This window comes from Neofelis nebulosa, chromosome 5, assembly GCF_028018385.1.
Source record: "Neofelis nebulosa isolate mNeoNeb1 chromosome 5, mNeoNeb1.pri, whole genome shotgun sequence".
Taxonomy (NCBI): domain Eukaryota; kingdom Metazoa; phylum Chordata; class Mammalia; order Carnivora; family Felidae; genus Neofelis; species Neofelis nebulosa.
Window position 1 is genome coordinate 94,114,247 of NC_080786.1, and position 24,797 is coordinate 94,139,043.

General features: G+C 43.7%; 1 protein-coding gene across 7 annotated transcripts in view; it reads left to right on the forward strand.

The window, feature by feature from the left end:
* The first annotated feature begins 1,686 nt into the window (after positions 1-1,686).
* B4GALT4 (beta-1,4-galactosyltransferase 4) overlaps positions 1,687-24,797 on the forward strand; it is a 28,453-nt gene continuing 5,342 nt past the window's right edge. For 3 of the 7 annotated variants that reach the window (XM_058731320.1, XM_058731322.1, XM_058731321.1), the window contains exons 1-5: positions 1,688-1,774; positions 11,551-11,947; positions 15,718-15,950; positions 18,515-18,702; positions 23,563-23,685. In XM_058731320.1, coding sequence (XP_058587303.1) covers positions 11,695-11,947; positions 15,718-15,950; positions 18,515-18,702; positions 23,563-23,685 — 797 coding nt within the window. In that variant the 5' untranslated portion in view covers positions 1,688-1,774; positions 11,551-11,694. Of the gene's footprint in view, positions 1,877-1,939; positions 2,092-5,256; positions 5,370-11,550; positions 11,948-15,717; positions 15,951-18,514; positions 18,703-23,562; positions 23,686-24,797 lie in introns of those variants that run through there. The other 4 variants (XM_058731317.1, XM_058731316.1, XM_058731318.1 and 1 more) reach the window with 4 other exon arrangements.

A 24,797-nucleotide genomic window follows, 5' to 3' on the forward strand; every position in this document is an offset into this window, starting at 1 on the left:
TGTCTCAATAATATACTTTGCAGCAACTTTTTTTCAATCCAGAAATTCAGATGTCAAATCTCCTTAGTCTCATTGGGCTAGGAACAGTCTTTAATCTGAAACAGTTTTGTTTTTGTTTTTTTAATTTTTTTTTAACGCTTATTATTGAGAGACAGAGAGAGACAAAGTGTGAGAATGGGAGGAGGAGACAGAGGGGAAGACACAGAATCTGAAGCAGGCTCCAGGCTCTGAGCTATCAGCACAGAGCCCGACGTGGGGTTCAAACTCACAAACTGTGAGATCATGACCTGAGCCGAAGTCAGACGCTTAACTGACTGAGCTACCCAGGCACCCCTGAAACAGTTTTTTTTTTTTTTTTGTCTTTATGACATTGAAATATCTGAGGTGTACAGACCAGTTGTTTTGTAGACTGTCCCATAATTTGGGCTTATCTGTTTCCTTGTGATTAAATTCCAGTTCTGTATTTGGAATACAATAAAGGTGATGTCATGTTCTTAGAACACCACCTCATGTGTGATGCCAATTTGTACTACTGGTGAACTTAACTTTGAGTACTTGATTAGGGTGGTATCTGCCAGATTTCTCCAATGTACTGGCACTCTATCTCCATCATAATTGGTAAGTAATCGCCAAGGATGTTCTTTTTTTTCTTTTCCTTTAAATTAAAAACAACAACAACAACAAAAAACAAACAAACAAAAGGTTTGTATTCTGTGTTAGAGAAGCCCTTAATCTATTGTGTATCAGTTCTGCTGACTGTCACTTATGTGTGACCTCCTGTGTTTCAGGATTTTGTCATTAACTTGCATTTGCATGAATCTTATGGGACTGAATCAAAGAAGCGCCCTCCAGAGTGCGTTTTTTTGTTTTTTTGTTTTTGTTTTTTTTTATTGCTTCTGCTTAGAACACAGGGAACTTGGTAACTCTTTAAAGCCTCATGTTTGGGTCTCCTTCTTCCAGTCCCAGATCACAGTGTCAGCAGAAACTCTCCACGTGCTCTCAAGCAAAGCCCGGTGCTCAGAGGTCAATGACCCAGTGCTGGTTCTTCCCACGGTTTGTTCCTTTTGGGTTGGGGTAATTCTTGGAGAATCTCTTAGTTTCTTGTCAGTGGTGGGTGTCCTGGAGAATCTGGCCTGCTATCCTGCCTGCCTAAGCAGAACCCAGGATGATTTTTCACTTAAATCTTTAGTATAAACATCATTCTGTCTTGACCTTCCGTAATAGTATCTTTGAAGATATTCGGATTTCGAATAATTTATTCAGTGAATATTTTCAATCGTCCTGGGAAATGGGAAGGCAGGTGAATTGGTACATTACGTAGTTGAGAAAGCTGAAACCTGTCAGGTGATGTAAGGTAAGTTTACTAACCTCCGAAGCCTCAGTTTCCTGTTCTGTAAAACCAGAACTAACCCCCTTTTGGAACGAGCCAATGCTTTGTGAGCATTTACGGGGTGAATCTGGGAAGCGCCCAGCACCTAGCTCAGTATTACTGGCACCAGGCTTTAGATCTTCCAAAAGACAAGATGTCCACCCCTCTTTCTCCCTCCTCGTTCTTCCACTGCCCGGGTGGGGTCCGGCCGGCCTGGGGTGGAGCGCCACGCTAGCGGAGAAACTGGCAGACCAGCCCGCTAGGCCCGGAGGACCGGACTCTCGGGGCGGACGCGGGGGGCGGAGCCTGCGCTCGGGAACCTCCTCTGGGGTGGCGGGGGCGGTCCCCATGGGCCCTCATGCCTCCTCCCTTCTCCCGGCGGTGCTGGCCGCGGCCGCGTCTACGGTGAGTGCGCGGGGCCTTGGCTCCGCAGGCGCCCGGGACGCGCAGTCCGGTGCGGAGGGCGGCGGCGGGCTCCTGGTGGACACCGCCGTGGGGCGCACCGGGGTGGGTACCGCTTTGGGTCTGGGCGCGCGGTGGGGCGGACGCAGCGCAGCGCGGCGCGGCCTGGCTCGGTGGGGCGGTCCTGCCCGAGTCCGAGCGGTGAGGTCGGCCAGGGGGCCTGCGGAGGCCGAGCCTGGCGGGAGGCACCGGCTCAGGTGCGAGCACCTCCGCGGCGCTCCCTCTGCTGCCGGCGGGGAAGCCGGGCCAGATGCTGCCAGGTGGGGAGAGGTTCAGGGGTGGTCTCACGAATCTGGGGTCGTCCCCCAGCACCTCTTTCCCCGCGGGCACATCAACATGAGAAAGCCCCTTCCTCCTTAGAGCCCTCTCTCCCAGGGTTTCTCCTAGGAAACCGATCAGCTGATCCCAGCCTGCGGCCTGCTGGCGCCGGAGAGTTGTGAGAGTCACCTGGCTTTTAAAGTACTTCAGAGACGCCTGCACGGAGTGGGCTCTGAGGCCATCCCCCGTCTGTCGATCAGTGTCTGTTGATCGGCTTCCATTAGAAGATAAAGGCTGTCTCTAGTTTGAAAAGAATAGAAAAGTCTAGGAGGATTGGGACTGAGAAAAGGCCTTTGGATTGCTAGCCTTGGAGAGCAGTTACAAACAAAGTGGGTGTGCGCTGGGTTGCATAGTGTTCAAGAGTGGGAGAGGGATGGGGACGTGGAGGTGGCCAGGGCTCAGGAAGCGCTTTGCAGCCCTTTGGTGATCAAAAGGAGGAGCAAGAAGATAGTACTTTGAGGGTTCAGGAGGTGTGTGTGTGTGTGTGTGTGTTTTAATTTCTAAATTTTTTTAATTTAAAGGGAGGTAACATGTTAGGGATGCAAGAAAGTCCAGGCATCAGTATTATTCAGGGTCCAGGCTAAGAGACTGGGCTTAAAAAGAGGGGGAGAAGGCTATCCTAGGCCGGAGGGCTGGGCAGGAGTTCTGGAATGTGACTCTAGGGCAAGGAGATAATGCTTGATTGGACCATAGTTTATCTTTTTGGAATTTTATTTTCTGGTTGGCCTTTAACCCCCACGAAATTGCAAAAATGTTCAGGTTCCTGTCTTTGTGCATTATTGGGAGAGAAGATCTATGCCTTGATCAGATTAGAAACATCTGTTAGAAATATTGACCTGTTTGACCACATAATCTTGGGGGGGGGCAGTAAAACTAGCTCTGATATTGTGTTTTATGTGCCACATCAAATAAGTGTTTAGTATCTACTTTAAACTGAGCTAATAATAATGGGTGCTTTTTCCAGAGATGCATGCAAATGATTTGAGCACTAATCATTTCTTTGAAGATCTTTTATTCAGAGTGGAAACATCAAAAGCAAGTCAGTGGCGGGTTTGTTCTCTTTTTTAAGTCGTCAAGGGACAGTGGTTTCTCAAACATACCTAAGTTCCTATTGAAAATATGGAATATGGATGCCCTGACCTCACTTAGACCTTTGAAATAAAAATCTCTGGGAGTAGAGCCTAGGGATAGGAATTTCAAACAGAGATCACAGGATTTTCTTGTGGCACTGAGAATTATTGACAGCCTCTGAGTTTTTTCTTTCAGATTTGGGCTTGTTGGGGCCTCTTTAGAACAGATTTCCTTAAAAGTTATGTGAATGCTGCCAAACTTACAGAGCTGAAGGTTACAGTCTTGTATCTTGTACAACTATCTATTGTGTTACCTATAAATTTTAATGTATTTTGAAGGAAATCTATATAGTCATTGTATTAGAAAAAAAAGTTTCTGATCACAAAAACCCCACTTAATTTATTTTTTAAGTTTTTGATGTTTGTTTATTTATTTATTTATTTTGGAGAGAGAGAGCATGAATGGGGAAGGGAAAGAGAACGGGAGACAGAGAATCTGAAACAGGCTCCAGGCTCCAAGCTGTCAGCACAGAGCCTGATGCAGGGTTTGAACTGTGAGTCATGACCTGAGCCCAAGTTGGACACTTAGCCGACTGAGCCACCTAGGCGCCCCACAAAAACCCCACTTTAGAACAATTAGAACATATGGGAAAAAACAATTTCCCAAATCCTATAATTAACAAACAACCACCAGTCATTCTTTCTGACACAAACACACACACACATACACACATATATGTGTATGTGTATGTATATATATATATATATATATATATATATGTAAAAGACAAATGCACACCATACATTTAGAGAATAACTGGAATTCTGTGTACATTTTTATATTCTGGGTTTTTTTTTCCAGTTTGCTATCATGAGCACCTTCGCATGTAGTTAAGTTTTTTAAACACCTTTTTATAAAAGCATATGTTCTGGCATATGGAGTTACCATAATTAATTAAATCAGCTCTATATCGTTAACATTCTGATTCTTTTCAATTTTTATTTTTATAATGTTGGCTTGAATATTGTGGTCTGCCTTTCTGATTATTTCCTTAGAATAAATTAAGTGATGGAGTTAAAAGCTATTAAAATGCATTTTAAAATCTCATTTTCACGTATCTTCTCACTACTTTTCCTCACTAGAAGGAAAATTAACATTTGTAAAGGATCTATTGCCTTCTAGGTTCATTCTCTTATTTCAGTGGTTCTCAAATTTTAATGGGTAGAAGAGTCACTTGGGGAACTTGTTAAAAATTCATTTTCCCGGGGGGCTGGGTGGCTTAGTCGGTTAATTAAGCGGCTGACTTTGGCTCAGGTCATGATCTCGTGGTCCGTGGTTCAAGGCAAGCATTGGGCTCTGTGCTGACAGCTCAGAGCCTGGAGCCTGCTTCATGTTCTGTGTCTCCCACTCTCTCTCTCTGCCCCTCCCCAACTTGTGCATGCACCCTCTCTCTCTCTCTCTCTCTCTTTCTCTCTCAAAAATAAACATTAAAACAATTTTTGAATTAAAAAAAAAATCATTTTCCTGAGTCCCAGGCCCAGCTGTTCTGACCCATTAGCTCTGGAGTAGGGCCCAGCAATCTTCAATTTTAACATTCCCCGCCATATTTGGTAAGAGGCATTCTTGGAACCATGTATGAAACATGCTTTTTAAATAAATAGCAAAACAGACTCAGAAATTTAGGTCACTTGCCGAAAGCCATTCGTGCATCTGGTAACAGGATTTGAACTCAGCTCTTTGTGACTTCAGAGCCTTTGTTTTTTCCACTACCTTAGGCCTTCTCAAACCTTCTCATTGGTGTGCCCCTAATGACTGCAGAAAGGGAACTCTGACTGACCCCCCTGCAGGGTTCTCTGGGATACCTGAACTTGACACAGACATACACAATGAATCTCCATTCAAAGCCCCCATCAGAAATTCTTACAGACTCTGTTATGCTGTATAACATTTACTGTATAAAACAGCGTCAGTCCTTTGCTAGTTAAATTTACTGCTTGTTTCCTGATTGTTTTGTGGTGACTCTTACTGTGAAACAGTTATTGCAGGACCATCGGGAAGCTCTTGCCTAGAGTGCGAGACACTGCTCCTGTGTGCTCTGTGAATTCCGGATGGAAGGGATGGTCTAAGCAGCAATTCCTTTCAGAATCAGGTGAGAGAGGCACTAGAGGAGCAGAAGGCGGTGGGCATGACCGAGAGGAAGTGCCATTTATTAGAAATGGGGCTCATTACTCTTAGAAGAGTGTTGGTGTTAGTTACCTGAGGGGAGCCAGCATGGGGGTGAGCCTTTTTCAGTTTTTAAAACGTTCCCCAAATGGAATTTGAGACCCACTTAATTTTTTCTCTTCTTTATTAATCTTTATTTTTCCTTCTCCTCCTGCCTTCTCATCTGTTTTTAGTAGTAGCCTGGGATTATGGTATGTCCTTATGTATTTCAACTAGTATACTCTAGAAGGTCACTGATTACTTACCAAATTCAGCACCTGCTATGTGTCAGGTCATTTTGAGGTCCAGGAATACAAAAAACAATGGTTCTCTTTGAGAATTAAGTTAACTGCTGTATATTGACTTGGGTTTTGCTCAGTCTCTGACTTTTAAAATTTTAACTTTTAATTTTTAATTAATTTTAGACTTAGGAGTTGCAAAAATGGTACAGAGAAATCACTCAACCTCTCCTAATATTAGATCATTACATAACCATGGTTCAATTATCAGTACTATTAACTAGACTACAGATTTTATTTGGATTTCATCAATTTTCCTGCTAATAATTTTTTGTTGTTGTTCCCATAGTCTATCCAGGATCTACATTGCATTTAGTTATTTCTCCTTTGTCTTTTCCATCTGAGATAGTTTCTCAATTTTTCCTTGTCCTTCATTATTTTGACCCTTTTGGAGAGTACTGGTTATTTTGTGGAGTTCAATATATCACTGATTCATGAGGTTGATAGGTCTTAACACTGATACTAAACCTGATCACTTAGGGTGAAATCTATGTTACTCTGCTGTGAAGTTATTGTCTTTCCCTTTGCAACTAATAATTATCTTGGGGGAGATACTTGAGACTATGCAAACTCTGTTTATCCTCAACTTTTCATCCACTAATTTTAATTCTCATTGATGGATCTTGTCTGCAACAATTGTTGCAGTGGTGTTTGCCTAGTGATTTTTTTCTACCTCCTGCTTCCTTATTAATTGAGAGTTTCCTATAAGAAAGAGCTGCCCTTTTTCCTCCCATTTGTTTATTTGATCATTTGTATCACTGTGGACTCTTCATTGTATTCTGTGGGTTAACATGCAATGCCATCATCATTTTCTTGCTTAAATGCTTACAATTTTGGAGCTTACAATTAGGGGCTCAGGCTCTGAGTTTAAATGGCTTGTGCTTGTAAGTGGCTGTCATCATTTCTATCCCATCCTTACCCCCAACCCAGGGAATCATTGCTTCTTCAGGGTCTGGGCAGCGATCACTTAGCAGCCAGGTAAGGGAGCTATAAATAGAAGAACGAATACCAGAGGCCCAAAGAAGGTAGGACAACATGTGTGCAGACACTCAGCTCTCAGGAACTCTGCGAGAGTAAAACGAGTAGCATAATACCAGCCTTTCCCCTGCTGCTGCTCCAGAGAGGCCTATGGGAGTAGGATCATGTGCCTGGGGCCGTGCCCTGAGAGGCTCTGTGCTTAAAGGACGACCAGATGGGTTTGGAAAACAGCTGGGTTTAGAACTCTGACTTGGCACTCTTGGCAGCTAAATGAAGACCACACCCTTTCTTCTGGTGCATAAATGTTTAGTAAATATTTGTGGACTGCACCTAGTATTCTCCCTCCATCCTCTGTGGTACAGAGATGTGTATGTGTAGAGATTCTCCAAAAATGATACCTAGCATAAATGCTGATTTATCTTTAGTTATAGCTTATCTTCCTTGCCAGATTTTTTCTTTCATTATTATAGAAAAGTTCAAGCATACACAAAAGTAGAGAGGAAAGCAAAATGAACCCTTGGGTACCTATCAGCTAATTCAATACATCTCAATATTTTGCCAATCTTATTTCATCTATTCCTCCATTTTCAGGGGTGGGGCCGGCATATTTTAAAACAAAAGACTCATTGAAATTTAAGAAAGGATTGAAATAAACTCTAAGTGCAAGGACTATACCTTAATTCTCTTTTCTCCCCTTAGTGCCTAGCACTATGCCTGAAAATAGCCGATGCTCAGAAAAGACTGGTTGAATTGAGAGGGAGGAAAAACCAGTTTTGAAAGCCTCATCATTTTGAACTATAAGACAGACTTCTAGAGTCTTGCCCTAAAATAACTTCTTTCACGTTACCTGAATTTTTTGCCTACAGTCATGATTTTCCTGTCTGTTTTTTGATTGAAAAAGGAAACTTTTCAAGGGTAGGTTCAAGGTCTGTCAGTTACTTAATGTTATTATAAATAAGTCCAGTCTAATGACAGTTCGCTAAACATTAACCCAGAGTTACTTGCTTGCCCTAGAAAGAACTTGCTTTTAAAAATCATGATTTGTTTAAATCATAAAGGTAATATATTACCCATTAAAAGAAAAATAGGGGTGCCTGGGTGGCTCAGTCGGTTGAGCGTCTGACTTTAGCTCAGGTCATGATCTCGCGGTTTGTGAGTTCAAGCCCCAAGTCAGGCTCTGTGCTGACAGCTCAGAGCCTGGAGCCTGTTTCAGATTCTGTGTCTCTCCTTCTCTCTGCTCCTCCCATGATCACTCTCTGTCTCTCAATAATAAATAAACACTAAAAAAGATTAAAAGAAAAATAAATTACAGGGAAATGGAAAATTATCTGGACTTCATAATGTAATTCCAAATTTAACATTATGTTGCTTGGCACCCTGATAAAATTTGAGCATAAATCACATTGGTAAGTAGATTTGGTTGATAACTATTACGTTCCTGGGAATGTACCAGGTGTGTTTGGGTGCAACATCTCGTTAAATTCTTATAGCAACATTTTAAGATAAGTGCATATATATCTTTATGTTTAATAGCTTGATAAAGTTGTTGAGAGGGGTTGCCCTCAGTCACTCAGCTGATAAGCAGGGTGGGCAGGAGATCTCTCTTGAAAGATCTTTGGACCAGTGTTAGAGACCCTTCACACCTCAGATGTTTACTCCCAGGTACCAAGGAGACCTCACTCTTGAGCTTCCTTTGTGCTGGCTCCCTGTATAGTTGGTTTGAGGATAGCACTAAGGCTTGGGAAAAAGGGGAAGTGATTATTTTTAACTAGATCGATGTCTTAAGAAATGGAGTTAGCAGTGAAGAGCTAATTATGAAGTAATCATTAAGAATGGTTCCTTGCTTTTGTAATAAATTTCTTATCTTTGGACAAATTCTGTAGGCTGCAGTTTAGCTATGTTAGTCTGCGATTATTCCCAGCTTGCCACTGCTTGGGTAGGTTTTAAATCTCTCTAAACCAGGGGCGCCTGGGTGGCTCAGTCAGTTAAGCGTCCAACTTCGGCTCAGGTCATGATCTCGCGGTCCGTGGGTTCGAGCCCCGCGTCGGTCTCTGTGCTGACAGCTCAGGGCCTGGAGCCTGTTTCGGATTCTGTGTCTCCCTCTTTCTCTGACCCTCCCCTGTTCATGCTCTCTCTCTCTTTCTCTGTGTCTCAAAAATAAATAAATGTTAAAAAAAAAATTAAAAAAAAATAAATCTCTCTAAACCACTCTTCCTCCCTCTGTAAAAGGAGGGAGTGCTAGACTTGTGTGCTTTCTGCTCGTTTCTGCTTCTAACACTATAGTACCTCTGTGAACAGAAATCTCTTGGCTTGTCAGGGGGTTATCCCTCCATAAGCAGCTTTTAGAAGAGCAGTGTTCTCAGTCTAAATTTTCCAAGATTGAGATGGAAGTGTTGAATCGCTGTATTGTATACCTGAAACTAATATTACACAGTATGTTCACTGGAATTTAAAAAAAAAAACCAAAACTTTAAAAAACCACTATTGCCAATTCTAGCAGTTAAGCCTCGTATAGTTGAGTCCCCAAATGTTGTCTGATTGGCCCCAGGAACCTGTAGACTTAACAGATACAGAAAGCCATGCCAACACAGTCCCAAGGAAAGGGACAGGAGGCTGACAGAGAGAGGGGCTGCCAAAGGGAATTCTGCATATTCTAAGGGTTTGTGTTGGGTGCACCCAGGTACCTAGATGAGGAAAGAGATCGAAATGCCTATGTGAGGGGTGTGTCAGAGGTAGGCTTTGGGCCTGGCCTTGTGGGTTCAGACCCCAGCTCCACCACTTACTAATTGTGTGGTCGAGGGCACGTTCCTTAATCTCCCTTCATTTTCCCCTCTATAAAATGAGACTAGTGATTCTTACCTTGCAAAGTTGAGAGGCGAAGTAAGTTAATACAAATGATTTCACTTCAGCGCGTGCCATAGAGTAGATGCACAAATCAATCACTCTTATTAGCTGTTATTACTGCCTTCGGCATCATTTCTTATGATGCCTTCACAAGACCCTAAACACAGGCCATAGTGTTTAGTTGCTTCCTGAGTCAAATCTCATTTGTGGCTTGACTCAGGAATCTAATCTTCATTTATAACGTTGAATCTAGAGAGAAATGCTTTCTAGGTTTCCTTCAAACTAGCCTAGAGCTAAATTTTTGGAATCCTACCCTTTAGTAACTAGGGGACTATCTCAAGAGGTGCTAAGATTGTTTTGTTTTTATTTTTCACATTGAATTACCACCTAGGGATCCCTATGTCTAATTTTAAAAAACGGACAAAACTCAACAACTAAATTTTCACTATAAAAGGGCAGAAGTATATCATACAAAATTCCAAAAATAGAAAACAGTACCCTTGGCTAATCCCTACTCTTCATGCAGTTCTCGTTAGCTTTTGGCTAATATTTCTCTCTGGAGTTTTATTTCTGTAGTTTGAGTGGTATCATACACATGTACAGTTTATTTCTGTTTTTCTTTTATTTAAGATTTGATCATACTTGTTTTCATGTTATTACTTGGCACAGAAAATATTTTGGTCTCCATTTAACTATCCATTTAACTGAGGGCATGTTTAGCTGTGGAGATTATCGCTGCTGTGGCTTTAGCATTTTCTATCCCCTTCTGATAGCACACTTAGAATTTGAGGGCAGATGTGGTTTTGGCAATGCAGAGAACATGTTGGGGGGGGGGATTGCTGGCTGTGTCCTTGGGGGACTTGCCAAGTAGCCTTCATCACCTTAATATGTTCACATGGTCCAGAGTGGGCCATCAGCTTTGTGGCTTCAGAAACTGGATTTTTGTCAAGAACTGAGAGGATAGTGACCTTTCAGAAGTGAGTTCACACTATTCCACCACATGCTCGTGAAGAATGGCAGTTCATCAGCTGGCAGTGAGAAATACAGTATGATAGAGTGGTGCTTGGGGCAGCCACCAGTGTGCCCACCTGTTGGCTATCCTTAGAGTCACTTTACGTAAGTAACAGGACAGTAACAACAGTGGTGGTCAGCACGTAGTTGGTGCTCGCTGTGCGTCAGGCATGGGCTACACTTTATGTATTAATACATTAGGCTGTTCAGTCATACAGTAACCTCTCCAGGGAGGTACTGTTTTTATCCCGATTTTACAGGTAAGGAGACTGAAGTTAGTCAAGTGACTGACTTGAGGTGTCATGGCTGATACGTGGTGGAGCTGTAGTTTCTGCCTAAATCCAAACCACTGATCTTAAACACTGCACTGTAGTTCCACCTGTTAGTCTTACAGATTACTGAGCTCCTGTCTTGGCCTTCTCTTATGTTTCTTGCCCTCACCCTCACCTGTTGGGATGTGCCCTGTGCCAGTGCCTCGTTGTGAATGTAACATTTATAGCTGCAACATCCTGGACTTTAATGCCTGTTGTTGAGGAACGTGTTTTTCTAGCTGTCACAGAGAAGAGCTTTTGTCTTTCTCCTTATTTTCTCTTTGAGTCAAAATATAAGATTTTTACATGTTGCTAACCGTCTATTAAAGCTGTGCTAGGAAGGGGCCACTAAAGAAAAAATTGGGGAGCTGTATTTTGGGTCGTGCCCGACTCAGTACTGAGGAGGCTTTCACAGCTTCCTCTTTGCCCTCTCCTCCTGTGCGACATCTGGAAATGCCTTTTCCTCTTGGGTGACAGACAGCCTGGGTGGTAACTCCTGGGATGTATAGTTGGTTGGAACCTTCGACCTCTGAAATCCGATTTTCTGATCTCAAACCCCTCATTGGAGAATTCCCATTCCTGTTAGTCAAGATCCACTGGGAATAGATTTTCAGTTTGCACTGATGTGAATCATTCAGGATAGGATTTCCATGTGAAACAACATGTCTTTGTGATTGCCTTCCAGAGATTGTTGGAGCGGAATTACTGAACAAAAGCAGGCATTGCATCTTCAGTTGTCACCAAGTTTGCCATCAGATTACAAGAGTTGAACTCGAAGCTTCCCCTGCAGTGAAGCGGAGAGAGACATAATCCTCACGTAATAACAGACATGGGCTTCTTCGTGACTTTCCACCTTTCCTACAAGTTCCGGTTACTGTTGCTTTTTCTCTTATGCCTGACAGTGCTTGGGTGGGCCACCAGTAACTACTTTGTGGGTGCTATTCAAGAGATTCCTAAAGCAAAGGATTTCATGGCCAATTTCAACAAGGTCCTAGTCTGGGGGAAGGGAAAAACTCTGACTCAGGAAGCATCCGTGAAAGAAGCAGACCTCAACAACTGCCCTTCTGTGTCTCCATACCTCAGTAAGTTCTTTTTTCTTTTTTTCAAGTGCTGTGTAAACTTATTAATTAAATATCACATTTATAGGTACAGAAAAGCATAAAAATCAGAAGTGTACAACTTGGTTAAGTTTCACAAAATGAATATACCTGTGTCATCAGTATGTTACATTAAGAACTGGAATCCTGGGGCACCTGGGTGGCTCAGTCAGTTGGGCGTCCGACTTCAGCTCAGGTCACGATCTCGCGGTCCGTGAGTTCGAGCCCCGCGTCGGGCTCTGTGCTGACAGCTCAGAGCCTGGAGCCTGCTTCCGATTTTGTGTCTCCCTCTCTCTCTGCCCCTCCCCTGTTCATGCTCTGTCTCTCTCTGTCTCAAAAATAAATAAACGTTAAAAAAAAAAAAATTAAAAAAAAAAAAAAAGAACTGGAATCCTTCTGGAACCCTGGGAGTTCTCGTGCTTCTTTCAGTCATGACCCTTACTTCAAGATTCTAACACCATCCTTTAGATTTTTCCTGTTTTTAAGCTTTACATAATTAGAAACACGATGTGTAATCTTTTGTGTCTGGCTTTTGTTGTTCAACAGTATGTTTGTGAGATGTGTCTATATTGCTGATGTATAGTTTTCCATTATACGAGCATACCCAATTTTATTGTCAAGCCACAGAAGTCTCACATCCACAGGCATGTATTTCGTTCACAAGTCTGCCAGATGAACTGGGGGGTGCATTGATTTAGGCTGGTGGCTCTGCTCCATATGTCTTACCTTTTCCACCTGAGACCAATGAGCTCACTTGAGGATGTCCTTCTCCTGGCATCCACAGGACATAAGAGCACAGGTGGAGAAATCCACTCATGTCACATCTGTTAGCATTCCCGTGGCCAGAAGTATGCAGTCAAGGGACAGGACTGAGTAGGTTTTTCAATGTCATCTTTAGTGTTTATTTCTTAAATATATTGTATGTTCTGATTCCCCTTTGATGTCTTGCCTTTCAGTTTAAATTAACAGTAAATTGGTTTGGGTGCCTGGGTGGCTCAGTCGGTTAAGCGTCCCACTTCAGTTCAGGTCATGAACTCGTGTTTCGTGGGTGCAGGCCTGGCATTGGGCTCTGTGCTGACAGCTCAGAGCCTGGAGCCTGCTTGGGATTCTGTGTCTTTCTCTCTTTCTGCCCTGCTTGCACTCTGCCTCTCTCTCTCTCTCAAAAGTAAATAAACATTAAAAAAATAATAATAATAGATAAATTAATGGTAAATTGGTTCTATGGAACACATTGATTAGAGAGGAAAAGCTCCACAGCAATATTAGAATCTTTGTGGATTATATGAGACCTCTGATTCTCCAGAACATCAAAGCACTTGTAGTTCTCCAGATACTCCTCTGAGCCTTATACTGTTTCCTCTCTCCAGAATGCCTTTCCTCAATCTCTGTCTGCCTGGTGGATTCCTGTTCATCAAAAATCCAGTTGAGATTCCTTCTGTCTCAGAAAAGTACATACACTAAAGTAGCCCCCCGTGGGGTAGCTTCTTGCTCTTAGCTGAACGAAAACCTGCAGACTCTCTTTCCTCACTGAATCACATCCTTGTGCTGTGTTTCTACTGGCATACTGCTTCTCTTTACTCAGTCATGGAACAGACAAAATATCACTCCTGATTACCTGAGGGAAATTGTTCTGCTCACAAGTTACGCAAGTTGAGATAGGAAAATGAGGCATTGAACTGCACATCTGACTGTACTGTCTCCCTTGTTCAAAATCCTCACAACATATTTAAGCAATTAAAGTTTTCATAAAAATACATGGGCCATGACATAATACTGAGGAAGTACCTGGATTAAGAAGGTGACAAAAGTAGTGATGAAGTAACATGGGCCATTAGTGACCCAAGAAGAAACAAAATTGGAGAAGATCCCAAGGGAGTGGTAGGGAGACTAATAGTGAATGGAAGCAGGCTCTAGAAGGGTAGGGCACCTGAAAAGTTAAGACAATGAGAAAGTGAGCAAGGGGACTAGCTTATATCAGACTTGTCGCATGGGGCTCTTTCAGGGGCCAAGAATAGAGGCGTGGGTTAACTCACATGGTGGGGCTTGATAACAGGCTACATGGGAAGCCATCTCAACAGCCACACCATCATCTTCCGGCTGCTCTACGGCCTGGCAGCAGCTCTGGTAGCTTGCCTTTCACATTACTCCCTTTCCTACTGTTTGTTTTTAGGGCATTTCTGCCTGCCAACTCCATGTGTCACATCTTCAGGAAAGGCTCTTTCCTAGAGGCTGGTTGTTGTCTGTAGGTGGCTGGAAGCAGTTATTTGCCCTTGGTGCCATTAGGCCGAGTCTTTCAGCCACTTCACGGACACTGGAGCCTGGTCTAAGCAGCCGTGGCCAGGACAGCAGTGGTCACACGGAGCAAGGCGTGGTGACTTACACATTGGAGGGGGCTGTGACTGCTTTGTTCAGGAGAGGACGGCACAACATGCAAGCATCTTGAGATGTTACGGCCCGGCCAGTATAAATGGAATTAAAAAAAAGCGTGGCTGAGTTCTCTATCCAAAGCTCTGCCTCTTCTCTTACCAGTCAGTATTCCCTGTTAATTCAGATTGAGGAGGAGGGCCAGTGTCTTCAGCCTGATCTGTAAAGCCTTGCATGAGGTCGGTTGTCTCATGGGTGGCGCTGGGTTTCATCCAGTTAGGCTGTGTCCAGACTCGCTGAGCAAATGCTCCACTGGGATGTCTGCTACCATGCACAATGGGAGAATTGCGATGTTGCACATACATGTTACTGCTGGGTTAGGCAGGAGGCTAGTTGCTATTTCCTTTCATGGTTTTTTTTTTTTTTTTTTTTTTAATTTTTTTTCAACGTTTTTTATTTTGGGGACAGAGAGAGACAGAGCATGAACGGGGGAGGGGCAGAGAGAGAGGGAGACACAGAATCAGAAACAGGCTCCAGGCTCCAGGCTCCGAGCCATCAGCCCAGAGCCTGACGCGGGGCTCGAACTCACGGACCGCGAGATCGTGACCTGAGCTGAAGTCGGACGCTTAACCGACTGCGCCACCCAGGCGCCCCGTCCTTTCATGGTTTTTACCTTCAGGGAGCTAGGATAGCTCCCAGGAGCTCATGGAAAGAATGGGAAAATGGCCTTGACCATGAGCTTGATTCCATGGAATGCTCTTGAGTTTTAATTTTGAAAAGGAGGGGCGCCTGGGTGGCTCAGTCGGTTGGGCGGCCGACTTCGGCTCAGGTCATGATCTCGCGGTCAGTGAGTTCAAGCCCCGCGTCAGGCTCTGTGCTGACGGCTCGGAGCCTGGAGCCTGTTTCAGATTCTGTGTCTCCCTCTCTCTGACCCTCCCCCGTTCATGCTCTGTCTCTCTCTGTCTCAAAAATAAATAAATGTTAAAAAAAAAAAAAAATTTAAAAAAAAAAAAAAAAGAAAAGGAAAAGGGGATTGAGCAAATTTGAAGTTATTCAGTCTAGCCCTGATCTTGGCTCTTGACCATGGTCAGTGGGACAGATGCATCTCCTCTGTATGGATGAATCACAGACCCAGAGTTGGTTACCCCGCCACAAGAGAATGCTCTCATATGTCATTTACTTGCTTTTGCAGAAAATACCCTGGGTCACATGACTCTAGTTATAGTTCATGACCAAAAGAGGCTTTAAAGTAATAATAATAAAAGCTGACACTCATGGTCCTCACTGTGTGCTGGGCAGTGTTCTAAAGGCTTTAGGTCAGTGCTCATATAACCCTGTCAGCCCATGATGAGACAGCTACTGTTCTTTCCTGTGTCCTGTTTTTCTTGTAGGGGGCCAAAACAAGCTCGTTTTCAAACCAGATCTCACTCTGGAAGAAGTGGAGGCAAAAAATCCCAAAGTGCACAGAGGCCGGTATCACCCTGAGGAATGTAAGGCTTCCCAGCGGGTCGCCATCCTCATTCCACACCGGAACCGAGAGAAACACCTGCTGTACCTGCTCGAACACCTCCATCCCTTCTTGCAGAGGCAGCAGCTGGACTATGGCATCTACGTCATCCACCAGGTGAGTGTGGGGGGCACACCCAGGCTCTGCCCTCCCAGTCCTCCTCTCTGTGAGGAGAGACCGAGGGACTTGGCCCTCTGGGTATCTTAGGTAAAAGGAGCACCAAACTGTCACCAAAGAAAAGGTCTCCTACCTCATTTATCCATGAAAGGAGTAAAGGAAATTCTTGTCTCAGAGTGTGGAATAATCAGACTAAGTGCTGGGAATTTTACTGCCTCTGACGTGAACCTCTGGAGGAAGTCTGGTTTGTTTTATTTTTGTCTGTGTGAGCCCTTCTGTGTTAGCCAATGACTGCCCAAAGATTTTCTCCTGAGATTTACCTTATATTTCCTCCTGCAGCTGCTATACGCTGCACGATGAGATGCTGGAATTTTTCATTATTGAGCATCGCTATTCAGTGGGGATCTAGGCAGGGGATCCTACAGATTACTGTGTTAATAGCCATGGAGTTCTAGGACTGTTTCCTCCCTTCTGACTATAACTTTTATTATATAAAACATTTTATGTTTCGTTTTCGCTTTCTCAACTCAGGTATTAGGCTTCCAGAGGACAATTTAGTAGGTATACAGTAAGTGATAAGTGTAGGCTGCTTTTGAAGAATTTAGCTCTACTCTCTGTCCCAAAAATAAAAAAAATAAAAAAAACGTTGAAAAAAAAGGGGCGCCTGGGTGGCGCAGTCGGTTAAGCGTCCGACTTCAGCCAGGTCACGATCTTGCGGTCCGTGAGTTCGAGCCCCGCGTCAGGCTCTGGGCTGATGGCTCGGAGCCTGGAGCCTGTTTCCGATTCTGTGTCTCCCTCTCTCTCTGCCCCTCCCCCGTTCATGCTCTGTCTCTCTCTGTCCCAAAAAAAAAAAAAAAAAAAAAAAAAAACGTTGAAGAATTTAGCTCTAAGTAGAGTGGCTGATGAAAGATGCCTGTATTTGGTATTAATGTTTATTGAAAAAAAAATAAGATATCCACTTAAATATCCGTGTCTAGCTCCCCCAAATTGTCCCAGACCATCCAAATAATTTCCCCTCAAATCCTTACAGATGACAAGAATGCAAAATCATTAACTGCATGCTTCATATTCAAAATCATTAACTGCATTTTATAACCAGCAGTATTTGTTTTAGGACAACTTTTGACAAATCAGAAGATGCAGTTCTGCAGTGTATACTTTTTAATAACCAGGGGCCATTTTTTAGGATTTGAAACAAAATTTTACTATTGGTTTATGCTTATTTTTGTTTTTAACATTGTTAGTCATTCTCCATCCTTACTCAGGACACCAACCCCCAATGTACAGTATTTTGTGACTAGAAAGAAATATGTGTGCTTTGTTATTCTTTTCAGGAAAATACTGTGGTAACTTGAGAATTGCCTGTACTTCTGTTATGATAAACTGTTTATTAAACTGGAATTTATTCATAAGGAATTTGATCCAAATAGCCATAAAAAATTAATTCCGTAAAATCTTTTTCATACTACATAGCTTTGTTCATATTATTGTTTGAATTGTGTTCTCTTCTTACCCAGTGATGAATCCCTTTCCATGAGGTCACTATGAGGATTACCTTCTGGCATTAAATGTTAATGTTTGTTTATTTTTGAGAGTGAGAGAGACAATGTAAGCAGGGGAGGGGCAGAGAGGAGACAAAGAATCTGAAGCAGGCTCCAGGCTCGGGAGCTGTCAGCACAGAGCCTGATGCGGGGCTCGAACTCACGGACCGTGAGATCATGACCTCAGCTGAAGTTGGACGCTTAACTGACTGAGCCACCCCTCACCCCAATAACTTCTGTTTATAGGTCCAGATTTCTTGTTTTTTTGTTTTTTTGTTTTTGTTTTTCTGGCAAGCTGTGTCTCTTAGAAGCTTAGTGCAAATTTGTTACATAGGGTAAGATTGGATTAGCTAGAAGTTAAACAGTAAAGCAATGATGGTAATTGGCATGACTACCATGTAAGAAGGTTTATGGTTTTATGTGGAATAAATGTATGTTTTTAAAAAAAATTTTTTGAGTTATTTTTATTTGTATTTTAAAAGTATGACCTTTTAAAAAATGTGGTGAAATATACATGAAATTTAGTATCTTAACTTTTTTTTTTTTTTTTTGGATCAAACCATTTTATTGAGGGGCTTCAAGGCAAGGTTGATGGGCTGGGAGAACAGTGAAATCTGACACCCTGAGCCCTGCCGGAATCTCCCCAGGTTCACAGTCACTAAAAGTGCATCTTAACTGTTTTTAAGCATACAGTTCAGTAGTGTGAAGTATATTCACAGTATTGTATAAGCACTCTCTAGAAATTACTCACCTTGCAAAACTGAAACTCTATACGCATTAAACAGCAACTGTCCATTTCAAGGCATGTTTATAGCTTTTAGAATGTAAATATATATGAAAAAAAAACAAACACACAAGCAAGTGGTCATTTATGATCACATCTACTCTGTTAGATCTTCATGTCACAAGTATATTCTTGTGCTTTGGAAAGAATAATTCCAGCTCTTGCCTCTGAACTGAAGAGAGGCATGGTGTGAAACCTTATCTCTGAAGCTTTTCAAGTTTTAATTTCTGTATCTATAGGCTGGAAGTAAAAAGTTTAATCGAGCCAAACTCTTGAATGTGGGCTATCTAGAAGCTCTCAAGGATGAAAACTGGGACTGCTTTATTTTCCACGATGTGGACCTGGTCCCCGAGAACGACTTGAACATTTATAAGTGTGAGGAGCAGCCCAAGCATCTGGTGGTTGGCCGGAACAGCACTGGGTACAGGTAAGCGGTACAGTGGCTCTGCCCAGGGCTTGCGTAGGCGGAGAAACTCGCTCTGTTGTCATCAAAGCTGTGGGGGGCGTAGTGTCCAGACTATTATAGAAAAATAAAGAACAGGAAAAATGGTCCAGGACGTATCAGTTAGAGTTCAAAACAGGAATTCTACCAACCCTGGTAGAGGATGAAAGAGGAAGGGAAAGAACAGGATAGGTAAGGCAATCCAGGCATTGCAAATGAGGGCCAGCCCCGCCCACGGCGCCCCCACGGTGCAGCTTTCACAAGCAAGTCCACACTGAGTAGGTGTCCCTGACTTCCCCTTCTAGCAGGCAACGAGGGCATGCCCCTTCGGTCAACGTTTAGGCCTCTGTTGTGAAACTGACTCTTCTTTTCAGACTGTGACATCTTCCCAGGGTTCTGAGGGAGAGTGGGGAAGGGCATATCCACTGAATAGTCTGTTCAGGGGCAGGACACCCAGGACAAGTTCCTCACTCTCACAACCACTGTGAGAATTGCGTAGACACCATCATTTCTATCTTCGTTTCCATCCCCTCCACCTCTGAGCAGACACATAGCTTCTGTTCAGCCTTACTGACTTTGAACCCAAGCCCCATGTACACTTGGGATATAACCAAATGCCTAGAATAAGCCACAATGGGTGAGCACACAAGGTCTTTAAGAAACACTTACAGAAGGGTCTAAAGCTCTTCCCCAGAGAACATGGCACCTTCATCTTGTGCAACAGTGGGAGTTTCCCAGCTTCCAAGACGTGGAAGCAAGAGAGAACATGGCGTGGTTTTGGGGGGAAACGCAGGTAGTTCATTCGGGCTGGAAAATGAATGTCTGGGATGGTGGAGGGAGGAGAGGCAAGAGATGAGGGTAGGCAGATTATGCAGGCCTCGTTCAGTCTGCTGAGGAAGTTGGATTTCCTGTGGAAGGGACTGGGGGGCATCTGACCCATGGTTACAGCTGCAGAATGACAGGAGAAAGCTCATTGCTGGCCTTTAGTGTATTGAGTGGAGCGAGGCAGAGGGGAGAAGCTGGGAGAGGAGATGCCATGCTCCTGAATTAGGCAGGGTTGGTGGGGCCAGAGGGCAGGGGAGGGGTCTGGAAGAGAATCACAGGATTTTTTTCCTTTGAGGAATTATATCCTGATTCTTACCTGGACGTTTTGTTTTCTGGTCTCCTAGAGCCACCTCTGCATGGAAGAAAGCAGCTTATTATGTCGGGGTACCTTGGCATTTTCAGAAGCATGTCAACCATCTGCATAAAATTAATAAGCTATCACCATGTATATAACACAGAATACCTGTACTTTGACCCTTTCATAGGGTCCAATTCTTTCTGAACATCTGTGACAAGACATTATAATCACACAAGATTGTTTTCGTTGTTTATTTCAGAGTGTAGCTACACGGGATTGTTTAAAGGCTTTCTGTTGGGATTCTAGATTTTTTTTTTTTAAGCCAGACTTCAAGAATCTGAATTCTTGGGCTTTTCTGCTGGAAATAAATTTTCAGCAAAACTTCAATGCCACAATCAGATGCTACTTACTCTAAAAACAGCCCCTGTATGAATCTTGATGTTTTGATTTGTTCTCGTAACTGGCCAGACATTTCTTTTATAACTAGATATCAGAGAGCCTTTGTCGTCTTTGAGTACCTGGCAGGGTTTTCTTAATGGGAATCAGGTGATTGAATGTGTCTTCTCTTCTGATCTGGATGTAAGAAGTTCTGAGCCAAACCCATGGCTTTCTTTCAGAAGCTGAGAGAAGAATCTATCTGTAGATCAGAGTTCTAATATATTTCCCATGTTAATCTTCTGTTCTGATTTAAGTTTTCCTCTGGTCCTGGTTGTTTGTTATTTACATTTTTCTTCTTCTTTATATGAATCATGTAAACCGCCTCATCTTCTGGGGCCAGAGAGAGGTGAGTGCAAGTAATGTAGGAATTGCTCTTATCTCCACTTACCTACTTCTTACCTTTGTTACTTTGGGCAAAGCCCCTCTATTTGCCTGGAGGCCAGGTGGGGTTGAAGGTAGCTAAGTGTCTTCTCCCTGCTGGTCACTACGTTTCACTGAGTCACAGAGCTTAAAACCCCACCCACTTTAGCTTTAATCATTGTTACCACAGCCCCATGAGGAGAAGTACAAGAAGTTTTTACCCTGCAGAGGGAAGAACTTGAAGTAATTTGCCCTGTCTCAGACTCTGATGAGGCCAGAAATAAATCTTGTTTATCCTACTGACTATGGATCAGTGATGAAGCCCTGGACCAGCCTGTGGGAAATTTTACTGCCAAGAATTCCTTTGGTACCTGCCTGCTTTCTTCAAGGACTCTACTGTTATTTTATGATGATTTTTTCCCTACCGTTGGGGCTTACAGCCCTTTAAAAAAAAAAAAAAAACGTTCCAAGGCCAATTTAATATTTAAGCTTTTCCTGGTAAGAAGAAAAACCAAAAGCAAAGATCAATAAACACGTAGACGTTAGCCATCTAAGAAACAGCTGGGAAACTAAGAGTTCCTTAAACCTTTCTTACGGCACCTCCCACTGCATCTGCACTGCTTTCTGGGTGCTCCCAGACAGCCCTCCTTTGTGTCTCTCTCCACTTTTCCTCATGGAGTTCTGACCACCAAGAGTTTCCCCATTTTCCTACCTATCTGAATCCTCCCAGACCCACCTGCTGGCCCCCTGATGCACGGCATCTCCTTCCTCAGAACGCTGATGAAGTTTGCCTCTTGCGTTAGACCATAATCTCTTTGAGGGCAGGGCCTACCTGTTACAGCATCTAGCCAGCGGTTTTGCACACAGTGGATAGTGGTTATTTAATACATCACTCCCAAATCAGTGATGCTGGTTCTCTTCTGGTGACCCATTGTTGGTGCTTGGCAGGTTGTGCCTGGGCAGTGATGCTGCTCCGTGTCCTGATGAAGCTGCTGGTCTCAGGTCCTTAATCCCTTGTCAGAGTCCAGTGGCCAGGGCTTCAAGTCACTGCAGTGGGTGTCTTGGCCAGTAACAGCTGCTTTCTGAGCCCTGCATTCCTTTTGTTTACTTTAGGTTGTTGTAATACCATTTTCTAGAATTTTAGGTTGAGGGGTTATAAGTAAATCTATTCCCCTGTGGGTTAAACAGGGCCTCCCCATCTATACTCAGAACATAGAAATAGCTGAATTACAAATTGGCTTTTGGGACTGACTCCACCTGTTAGATAGCAATGCCTATGTGTTTATTGATCTTTCCTTTTGTTTGTTTTTTAAAGTGTATTTTTATTTATTTTGAGAGAGAGAGAGTGCAAGTGGGGGAGGGAGATAAGAGACAGAGGGAGAGACAGAATCCCTAGCTATCTGCTGATAGCACAGAGCCCAATGTGGGGCTCTATCTCACAAATGTGAGACCATGACCTGAGCCAAAATCAAGGGTTGGATGCTTAACCTACTGAGTTGCCCAGGTGCTCTGCAAAGCAGAAATATTTAATTGGTCCTGGAATACTTTGAAGTGAAGTTAATTAAAGTTAGAAATTCTCCATATATTCATACCTTTTTATTTAGTAACATCTAAGTTATTAAGCTGCCCTCATTTGCATTTCTGAATTGTTACAGTGTGATATTCAGGGGTTATCTTTATTTCTCAGATATGCTAATTTGTGTGCCAGTAATCCATAAGAGTCCGTATGACTGGGAGGTGCTCTCTGACCTCTCAAGGTCCTTCTTGACCTCTTCTCCCTTCCCTTTTTCTTATCGTATCCACATAGCTCCACTCTGTGCTCTCTTATCACCTACTATGTTGTCTTCAGGCCATGTCTCCTACTCCTGCCCCTTCAGCTACTGCCTCTTGACATCTTAGTTCCAAAGCCGTATCTGTAGCCACTCTTCTCTTTTGAACTTGAACCCTATATCCTTTTGCCCACTAGCAAAAGCACTAGGGGTATCTCAAATTCAGCTTATCCAAAACATAATTCACTGTTTTCCTCTTATTGTTCTGTGTACTCTTTTTTTTTTTAACTTTTTTTTTTTTACATCTATTTATTTTTGAGAGACAGAGAGACAGAGCACAAGTGGGGGAGGGGCAGAGAAAAAGGGAGACACAGAACCCAAAGCAGGCTCCAGGCTTTGAGCTGTCAGCACAGAGCCCAATGCGGGGCTCGGACCCACACACCGTGAGATCATGACCTGAGCCAAAGTCGGATGCTTAACCGACTGAGCCACCCAGGCGCCCCTCTTTTTTTTTTTTTTTTTAAAGACTGTGTCATCTACCTTGTTATCCAAGCCAGAAACCTCAGGATTGTTGAGGTGCCTTGGCTTCTCCACCACGCAGACAATGAGATGGAGATTTGCATGCAGAGAAGTGGAGTTTGCATACAAAGTGTGTGCAGGAGCTGTGTCCTCTCTACCTGACCCCCGCCAAAAAAAAAAAAAAAAAGTAAAAATAAAAAAACAGTATATTCATCATGGCATTCATTCATGCTGAACCTGGAGGCTGCCTCAGAATCCTTAACCCCATGCCTTTGGCAGCCATTACTATTCACTGGATTGGCACGTGAGATGAAATCTGTTGTTCACCCTGATGTCGTGCTGCACATTTACAGGTACCTCTGTAGACCTCCACACACAAACATTCACAGTAACAGGTGGATAGCACTTTGCTTAGTGAGCGGACGTGAGCACTTACGTCGACAGGAAAGAAGGGCAGACAGGGAAGGCCAGGAACGTTGGGGGAGGTGGATGTCAAGTAGGAGTGGATGGATGAAAGTGCATGGTCCTCAGACTGTTCCTAGAATGCCAGGCCTGAAATAGAGATTTCTGAAGAGTGTGTGGAGAACAGACGGCCTTGTGCTAATGTTACCTTCTCTCTCCTCTCTTTTGCTCCAGGTTACGTTACAACGGATATTTTGGGGGTGTTACTGCCCTAAGCAGAGAGCAATTTTTCAAGGTGAATGGATTCTCTAACAACTACTGGGGATGGGGAGGCGAAGACGATGACCTCAGACTCAGGTGAACAACAGGGATAGGTCCCCTTCATGGGGCTCTGCTGTCTATCAGTGGTGGCTCTGGAAACCCTCATTTGTGGACAGTTCCTCTAGATGCCAGTCCAGCAGGTCATAAGGCCGTGGAGTCCGGCTTAAAAGGGGGCAGGGGGCAGGGGGAGGGCGGGATGGCCCAAATTGCCGTTCGCCATTGGCAGTTCAGAAATGATGGAGGGTCGTTTGTTTCTGGCTCGCGGGTGTTTAGAGACCAGAAGTGTCGATGGGGGTTTCTGCGGACTTGGTGGGTATTACTTACAGAGACAGGGTCCAGAACTCTGCAAAACTACAATTTGAGGAAAGTGGCCAGAGAGCCTATTGTAAGCCTGTAGCTTTTTTTTTTTTTTTTTAATGTTTATTTATTTTTGAGAGAGAGAGAGAGAGAGAGAGAGAGAGAGAGAGAGAGAGACAGACCCTGAGTGGGGGAGGGGCAGAGAGAGAGAGGGAGACACAGAGTCTGCAACAGCTGTCAGCTCAGAGCCTGATGCGGGGCTCGAACTCGGGAACTACAAGATCATGACCTAGGCCAAAGTCTGATGCTTAACCAACTGAGCCACCCAGACACTCCTATAAGCCTGTGCTTTTGACCAGACACCAGGGAATCCTGGCACAGTTCTCAATTTCCAGAGCAGAGAATGCCAACAGCCTGTGAGGAGTGGCACACCCAGGATCAGACCAAGATTCCCTTTCACCCTTATGCATTAGCCAGCCCCCCACACTGGGAGCAACTGCTGGCCTGACACCCCAGCCAGACTCAGGGCTGCTGGCATTACTCTCAGGTTCTCTTGCACTACTTTCTGCTCTGGGGGCTCAAAGGGAGTATGTCTGGACTCTTCTCTCAGCTCCCCCCTCCCTGCCAAACTTGGGTTTTGTGACCCAGTCTTATCCCTAGCTCCCAAGAATAAGTATTCAGTAGCCTCAATTGAGGCGAGTATCTTCAGACTTCTAATAATAAGGCTTTTGGGGCTATTGGGAGACCCTCTTTCCTCCTACTGTTGCCTCTTAGAAAGGACATTTCTTTTTTATTTTATTTTATTTTTTAATGTTTCTTTAGTTTTGAGAGAGACAGAGACAGAATGCGAG